This window comes from Ahaetulla prasina, chromosome 2, assembly GCF_028640845.1.
Source record: "Ahaetulla prasina isolate Xishuangbanna chromosome 2, ASM2864084v1, whole genome shotgun sequence".
In the NCBI taxonomy this organism is placed as follows: Eukaryota; Metazoa; Chordata; class Lepidosauria; order Squamata; family Colubridae; genus Ahaetulla; species Ahaetulla prasina.
Genome location: NC_080540.1, coordinates 141450878 through 141459632, shown reverse-complemented (window position 1 = coordinate 141459632; position 8755 = coordinate 141450878). Strand labels below are relative to the sequence as shown.

At 44.3% G+C, this 8755-nt stretch overlaps 1 protein-coding gene across 1 annotated transcript; it reads left to right on the top strand.

Moving 5' to 3' along the window:
• Positions 1 to 638: 638 nt before the first annotated feature.
• SOX9 (SRY-box transcription factor 9) lies at positions 639 to 6562 on the top strand. Its single transcript, XM_058170310.1, has 3 exons — positions 639 to 1705; positions 3375 to 3628; positions 4305 to 6562. The coding sequence occupies exons 1-3, from the start codon at positions 1275 to 1277 to the stop codon at positions 5120 to 5122; spliced, it is 1503 nt and encodes a 500-aa protein (XP_058026293.1). The 5' UTR covers positions 639 to 1274; the 3' UTR covers positions 5123 to 6562.
• Positions 6563 to 8755: the final 2193 nt, after the last annotated feature.

Here is an 8755-nt window from a genome sequence, read left to right as displayed (position 1 = left end):
CACAGCCCTCTCCCCCCGTCCCACGAACTGCAGCTTAGTGCGTTGTCTCCTTCCCCTTGAAACTTTTTAGCACGAGCGAAGCATTAAGATGAGCAAAATCAAAACAAAACCCTCCCGTAGGAGAATGAGTCACAAAACACTGACTGGGGGTGGTGGGGGGAGGAAGAGGAGGAAGAGGAGGAGGGTGAGAGACAGAAAGAACCAAGTTCTTTCTCCGAGCAAACGGGAGGCTGGTTTGCTGCGCCGCGTTCGGTGAAGCGATACTTCTGCTAGCGAGATGTCAAGCCCTTCCTTCCCTCTGCAAGCAACCCCAACGATCTGCTTCGATCGATAGAGAGGGGGGTGGGGGGGTTGAAAAAAAAAGCATGGAGAAATTTACTGGGAGGTATCACAACTACCGCAACAGTTGGGAAGTACAAAGAGCCAACTGCAGCGTGCGACCAACTTTCTCTCCCTTCCACCCAGCCGCCGCCACCCCCCCACGCCTCCCTTCGCCTCGGCGCCCCCTCCCTCTCTAGAGGGAGGAAAAAACTTTTTCAGCCAATCAACGCCGTGCCAGCCCTTCCCAACGAGGGCTGTCATTGGCGTTTCTACGGCGAAATACAGCAGAGGCGAGGTATTTATTAAAGAGAGTCGCAAGTGAGCGTTAGGAGAGCCGAGGTTGAGCCTCGCCAGGCGATTTCGAGGGAGCCTTCCGACTTTTTCGCGCGCCCCGCCACCGCCGCCACCACCTCGTCCCCCCCCACCTTCCCAAGCCGAGGAATTCGTCTCCCTTCTTTCAATAGGAGTGGAGGGAAAAAAAAATTCTTTCTCTCTCTTTCTCCACCTCGTTCAACTTTCGCTCTCACCGACTCCGCTTCGAGCGTCTCCGCGGACAGAGCGGCAGCCAGTCCACATGCGCGTTTCTTGAGAGCGGCTTTTCCTCCAGCGGCGACTTCGCAAAGCGCGCCGGTCAGCCGAGTTTCTGCAAAAGCCGCGGCTTTTTTTGTTTTGTTTTGTTTTGTTTTGTTTTTTTGCGCGCGCGAGCGAGCGAGCAAGGAGAGCGAGACGCTTAGCCTGTGGGGCGCGCGGGGGGAGGCTTTTTCCTCTCCCCCTTCCCGGCTGTCTTCAAGAGACGTCGCTCTTGCCGATTGCTTAGCCTCCCCTTCCCTTCCCCGTTCTCCTCCCCCACCCCTTTCTCCCCTCCGTCTCGGTTAGTTTTTTTGTTTTATTCCCCTCCCTCCCCCCCCCCCGACACACCGCCTGCTCATATTTTGGCTTCGCCCTTTTCTCGCATGAATCTCCTCGACCCCTTCGTGAAGATGACCGAAGAGCAGGAAAAGTGTCTGTCCGGCGCTCCCAGCCCGACCATGTCGGAGGATTCCGCGGGGTCTCCCTGCCCTTCGGGCTCCGGCTCGGACACGGAGAACACGAGACCCCAAGAGAACACCTTCCCCAAGAGCGACCAGGACCTGAAGAAAGAGAGCGACGAGGACAAGTTCCCGGTGTGCATCCGAGAAGCCGTCAGCCAGGTCCTCAAGGGCTACGACTGGACCCTGGTGCCCATGCCCGTCCGGGTGAACGGATCCAGTAAGAACAAGCCCCACGTCAAACGCCCCATGAACGCCTTCATGGTGTGGGCTCAAGCGGCACGGAGGAAGCTGGCCGACCAGTATCCGCACCTGCACAACGCCGAGCTGAGCAAGACGTTGGGGAAGCTGTGGAGGTAAAGGGAGGGGGGGAAAGGAAAACTGACGAGGAAAGGGCGCGAAGGCTTGCAGGCTCGGCTGGCCGGCCGAGCGCCGGAGGGGCGGGGACAGTGTGGGGAAAAGGAAGGGAAGGAGCGCTAGGGTGGCTAGCTTGGGTGGTTGGATGGCTCGCTCGGCGTTCCTTTTTGGGGGACACGGCTTGGGATGCCTCGCAGGAGCCACACAGCCGAAATTGTGCGGGGCTCGAGCTCAGGAAGCCGACCTTCTAGTCCAGGGGTCTCCAACCTTGGCAACTTTAAGCCTGGCGGACTTCAACTCCCAGAATTCCCCAGCCAGCTTTGCTTTGCTGGGGAATTCTGGGAGTTGAAGTCCGCCAGGCTTAAAGTTGCCAAGGTTAGAGGCCCCTGTTCTAATCCGATGGCAGGAGGACTGGAACTGGGCAGGAATCCTTGGTGCAAGTAGTGATGGGGGAGGTCGCTGGGCTTTGCGCGGGACTCGGTTTCAAAAAGAGGGTCTGGGGTGAAACCTTGCCCCCCCCTCCTCTTCTCCTGTCTAATTTTGGTTTAGGAGCGAAGCGGAGGAGAAGGGACCAAGACTAGAAACCACTGAGATAGAATAGAAACCACTGAGGAAAAAGATGGGAATGCTTTAGAGAAGAACGTTGTGGTATCTCTTTAGAAAGGCTACAAGGTCGAGGCTTCATGAAAGAAAGCCTGCCTTTTTACACCCCTGAAAGAACATAAAAACATTCCTTAAAATATAGGAAGAATACTCGTGAAAAGCGTGTTGAATGTGCCCAACAAGGCTTCTGTGTTTATATATTTGGCCCCTGCCTGTTGAAAAAAGAAAAAAGAAATGACAAAAGTTAACTTGAGCCCTGGCTCTGGAGAAAAACAGGAGTAGCACATCTTGGGTGTAATGATGATTGGCACAAATTGGCAAGTGCCAACCAATAAGAAGTTGGCTCAGAAGGATGACTAGCAAGAGAAACGTGGGGTGGAGAGGCAGGAGAAAAGAGAAAATGAGTCACCTGGCTGAAGCATAAGCTAATGACTTGCCAAAAAAAAGGGGGGAAAAAGGCTAGGGGAACCACTTTTGTGGATGCAGAATGCTTGGAGTGAATTTAGATGTTAATTCCCCAGATGCCTAGATGAGGAATCCAGGTATCTGAGCCCTGGCTGAAGCTGCTGTGGCTGAAGCTGCATTTGATTGGGATGAGTAAAGAGGAAAAGAGTTGCTATCCTGTGTCTTCTCCTTTCTTGTAAAGAAGAAAACAAGGCCCCAGAGTAATTGAAAATAATTGCTGAGAAAAAAAAAAGAAAGGAATGGTTTGAATCTTTTTTTCTTTCTTTCTTGCAAGAGGCTCTGGGAAAGTTTGCAGTGTGCTTCTACCCAGAGGGGAATTCAGGAAGAGCAGAATGCTAAAGGCTGCCTTTCCTGGTGCCTGTCATTTTATGGTGGATTTTATATACCTTATGTTTCGTTCTCTGCATTATCAGAAGTTCATTCTACCCACATTTGGGGCTTCTGACAGCTGCCTGCAGCAATGCTGGCCTAGAGGTGCAGTGGCAGAGCGTAAGAGTAAATTTCTAGCAAATCAAAGGTGCTTTAAGTAGTAAATTCAGGAAGCTTAAGCTTTGAGTAGAACTTAATCAACCAATGCATGGCTTTGTTTTAATTGCTCAGGTTATTGAATGAGAGCGAGAAACGCCCATTCGTGGAGGAGGCTGAACGCTTGAGAGTGCAACATAAAAAAGACCATCCAGACTACAAGTACCAGCCACGAAGGAGAAAGTCAGTGAAGAATGGACAGGCTGAGCAAGAGGAAGGATCGGAGCAAACCCACATCTCTCCGAATGCTATCTTCAAGGCCCTGCAGGCAGATTCGCCTCAGTCTTCATCCAGCATGAGTGAAGTACATTCACCTGGAGAGCATTCTGGTGAGTGTGCCATCTTCCCCTCCTTGTAGACGATGAGGAAGAACATCCCTTGTAGACAGGTCTTCTAAAGAAGCATCAGTAAGGCAGTCCAGTTAGCAGTCTGTTGCTTTTCTGGAGCAGTTTGCCAAGGAAACATAAAAGAGCTAGACAGCTATTGGGAAAAAGCAATAGCTTTCATGTACCTACAAGACAGGTCTTCAAATAATATTACCCATCACACCCATGAAAATTAGATAGCCGTAAGTCATCCTTCAACAGTTCAGTATCAACTTGATTGCTTTGCTAAGCCATTCCACCAATAGTACTAGTCTTAGTTTTCATCTCAGTGTATTACCACCCCTTATAAACTATAAACACCTGTTATTGTAGCCTTACAAAGCAGCCAGTTTTCAACTACATGCAACAATCAGCATTGGTATTTCATTCTTATTGGCATGCTCTCCATCGTCTCCTTTGCATCCAGCCAGAGTTAATCTTTAGCTAACTTATCACTGCCATGCAACACCTTCTGCTCATTAAAAGTGGCCGCTGGTGGGAGCTTTATGGCCCTCTGGCTGTGCCTGTTATCAGAAGGGAAAGAGGCCCAGGTGTGGCTTGCTTGCCCTGTGACTTCAAAGGCATCAAAGAGAATCTGTCCCCTTTGTAACAACTACTATCTCCTTTGTATTCCTTACAGGGCAGTCTCAAGGGCCACCTACTCCTCCTACCACTCCTAAAACCGATGTCCAGCCTGGTAAGCAGGACCTAAAGCGGGAAGGTCGCCCACTGCAAGAAGGAGGAAGACAGCCACCCCATATTGACTTCCGAGACGTGGACATTGGGGAACTCAGCAGTGATGTCATCTCTAACATTGAGACTTTTGATGTTAATGAGTTTGACCAGTATCTCCCACCCAATGGCCACCCAGGAGTTCCAGTGACCCATGGTCAGCCTGGCCAAGTCACCTATACAGGCAGCTACGGGATCAGTAGCACCACAGCTACCCCAGCAGGCACTGGGCATGTCTGGATGTCCAAGCAGCAGCAGCAGCAGCCACCGCCTTCTCAGCAACCACCCTCCCAAGCTCAGCCACAACCACCGCCCCCACCGCCGCCGCAGCACACACTCACCACCCTGAGTAGTGAACCAGGTCAGCCTCAGCAGAGGACACATATTAAGACCGAGCAGCTCAGCCCCAGCCATTACACTGACCAACAGCAGCATTCACCTCAGCAAATCAGCTACAGTTCCTTCAATCTCCAGCACTATGGCTCTTCCTACCCGACCATCACTCGCTCCCAGTATGACTACACAGACCATCAGAGCTCCAATACCTACTACAGCCATGCTGCCAGCCAGAGTTCCAGCCTTTATTCTACATTCACTTACATGAACCCCACCCAGAGGCCCATGTACACCCCGATTGCAGACACTACGGGGGTACCTTCCATTCCTCAAACCCATAGCCCACAACATTGGGAACAGCCAGTCTATACACAGCTCACCAGACCATAAAGGTCTGAAGGATGGTGTCTATTCCCCAGACTTACAAAAATATTTTAAGCTAAAAATGAATGGAAGAGAGGAAAAAAATATCCCAGAATGCGTTGTGCACTACAGCACCCCTTCAAAACTGACCAGATTATTCTCAGTCAAGAAACATTCCATGATGGACTAAATCCTTTGATTTGAAGGCAGTTTTTTATTTTCTTCAAACAGCTAGCTTAGCTTGCATAGGTATGAACTTGTTAATTATTTTTTAACAATAACTAAAAACAAAAAAATGAAAAAATATAAACTCAAAAGTATTCCTCTGTGAGGAATATTCTCTATTTTAAATATTTTTAGTATGTATTGTGTATGATTTGTTACCAATATGATGGGATTTATACGTACTTGTTTTAGAGAAACTTTTAAAAATTGCTTTTTTCTTTTTGGAGTGGGTGGGTGGGTGGGATAGGGACAGTTGAACCACCCTTAGCAAAAGAATATGCCTTAGCTTTTTTCCCTGCTGTCAGAGGTATTTTTCTATAGTTAACAGTCACTTTTAGAGACTAAAATGTGTGCATTAAAAATCAAGGAAAAGGAAATTTTGAAGAAAGGAAAGAAGTGCCCATTAACATGATTGTGGGAATTTGGAAAGAGACTTCTATTTTTCTAGCATGGAAATAAAATACGGGGAGAAAAAAAAAAAAAAGAAAAAGCAAGGATACCTTGAGCCTTAAAGTAACACTATCAGACGCCTTAAAGAAAAATCCTGTGAAATCTTCCAAAAGACTTGCACAATTATCTTCCACCCTGCCAGGGGAAAATATGGAACTCCCAAGAAGAGAGCTCAGTTTTACAGGTCTGAAGCTTTTTAATTATTATTATTATTTTATTTGCAACTACAAGCACCAAGTTATAAAGCCAGAACCAGCATTCTCTACCTTGATCCCTTTTCTTCAACTTCCAACACCAGGCCAACATTTGTGAGACAAATGCGGTCACTCGAAAAACCAAGAGTCTTCCCTGTAAATTGCATGAAAAACTAAAATTCTTTATTCCATGAAGACAGCTTACAAAAGAAGGAGATGGGAATGACACAGGGACACCAGCTTTAGCAAGGTTCATGGATGACAGTAGTAGGTGGTTTTTCTTCTTTTAAAATTATATATATTTATTTTGTGAAAAAGATGTTTTTAATCAAGAAGTTTGTTTTTCAATTTCCCCCCTTCCACATTAGAAATCTTTGTAATGTAAACAGAAATACCAGCATCTTACTCAGAGGGTATATGGTGCCTAATTGTTAAATTATGGTCTAAATCAATAACCCTTTATTTTATTTATCTCTCAGTCTTTGTTTTTGTATTTTATTATTTCTTCGGAATGTGTCTTAGGTTTGTACAAATACCTGGCTCCCGTTTGTCTTTCTATCTTTTCTATTTCTTTGGTAAGAATAAACTGGAAAGCTTTTGTGTTGTTTTTCTCATTGTACAACAAAGTATGGCTAATTAGTGTATCACTGAGTTATTTCTGCCTGAATACTTTTGGATTCATGATTTGGATTGAACTAAATTAATGGAACAATATGCAGAGCACAGAAAGTAAGAGTGGTCTTGATCCACTCTTTCATTTGTAAAAAATCCCCCAGGCTAAAGCCAATCAGCAAATCTTCCTTTACATGCAGATGTCAGGCAGGGATTTCATTTTGCATGAAGGAACATTTAACAGATTCCTTAAATTGCTATCCAAAGTGGCCCAATCCACTGTATCACCTTAAGGTTCCACCACTTTATCCCTTTTTCTGGGTAGGCCTAGGCTTATTCTGCCCAAGTGAAGCAAAGCAACAGTGAATGTAAAACAACAAAGCAGGGAGTGGCACATTTCCATTAGGGCTTTATCTGTCCCTTGAAGGTTCCATAGAAATGAATGGATGCTGCTGGAACCACCAGAAAATGGATGCTTCTCAATTTGCCTAACCAGACTTTCACTTCATTTGGGAGGAAAATTAGGGAAAGCGACACTGGTGAACTTGTGGCCAAACAGTTAAAATATTGCTTTGGGAAAAAGTTAGCCAACTTTTTTTATTTTAAAATGTTATATTTGTTAATTATTTTATAGGGAATTCAGTAGAAGAAAAGCTTAAAGCACTCTTATCATATGGTATCTTTTCTACTTCTATATTTAAAAAAAGCAGATCTCTTGAAAGTATTTCTGTAATTTAAGTAATGTCCTTTCAAAAAGATTAGTTTTAGATAAAAGAACACTTTTTCAGTCATTTTGTTTGCAAACCCTTTGGGTCTCTGTAAAACTTAGCTTTTTGTATATTATTGTTTGCAATAAATATACATTGTATTAAACTTGGAATGAAAGAGCTATTTTAGCTGCAATTCCAGAAGGGATCCTAACTATCTTAGCGAAGATGCGTTGTTTTTGTTCGATGCAATTACATCTACTGGTGACCTAACCTATACAGTATACTGGAAAATGGTGTATGCTGTTCTGAACCAAAGTTGAATTTGGAGTGTACAGCATCACCCAACTACAACTCTTTAAAGCAACTGCATCTTTTCCTGTGAACACATGGTTTGAAAAAGTCACAACTGGTTTAAAGAGTAGAAACAGGTGTTACATTCTACATAGTAGTTTTGGAACTGGATCTAGAGAATTGTGCAACCCTACTCTATAATAACATAACTATCAGACTCAAATCAGTTTACAAATTATCACAAAATTAGCTAACCCATCTTTTTGGGGTTGACAGTCTGTTTAGATGTGTTGCTTGCTAATTGTCTTGCAAAATAAATGGAAGGAATCATGGATGTCCCAGCATGTAAAACTACCAGATGTTTTATTTTGCCTGTTTAACATTCCAGCATATTATTTCTTACACAACCTGAAAATACCATTTTCTTTTCAGCACATGATTACATGTACTGGGCAATGTTACATAGATTAACTTAGTTTTGTTGTCTTCAGAATGCACAGAAATACCTGACCAGTTCCAACGTCTTCAAACATCATTTTTCTAAAGGAATTACAAAAACAAGGCTGACTACTTCAAGACTCAACTGAATTTGAAAAGCATGTAATACAAAATTTGGAACATTTGCTGGGACTTATTTAAAATGGTTAATAATAGAATAGAATATAATTTATTGGCCAAGTGTGGTTGGACACACAAGGAATTTGTCTCGGTGCATATGCTCTCAGTGTACATAAAAGAAAAGATACCTTCATCAAGATACAACATTTAACATTTACGACACAAATGATGGTCATAGGGTATAATTTAACACTTAATGATAAGCAACAAGTTACAGTCATACAGTCATAAATGGAAAGAGATTGGTGATGGGAACGATGAGAAGATTAATAATAGTGTAGATTTAGTAAATAGTTTGACATTGTTGAGGGAATTATTTGTTTAGCAGAGTGATGGCCTTTGGGGAAAAAACTGTTCCTGTGTCTAGATGTTCTGATGTGCAGTGCTCTAGCGTCGTTTTGAGGGTAGGAGTAGGAAATATGATTCGGAAACATAAGTTAAAATTTGTATGATTAAATGGATGTAACATTGAAAACAATACGCACAACAGTGGAAATTTCAGTGGAATAAAAAATATTAGTAGTAAATATCACACTTGAAGAAAACTGATATAAAATGTA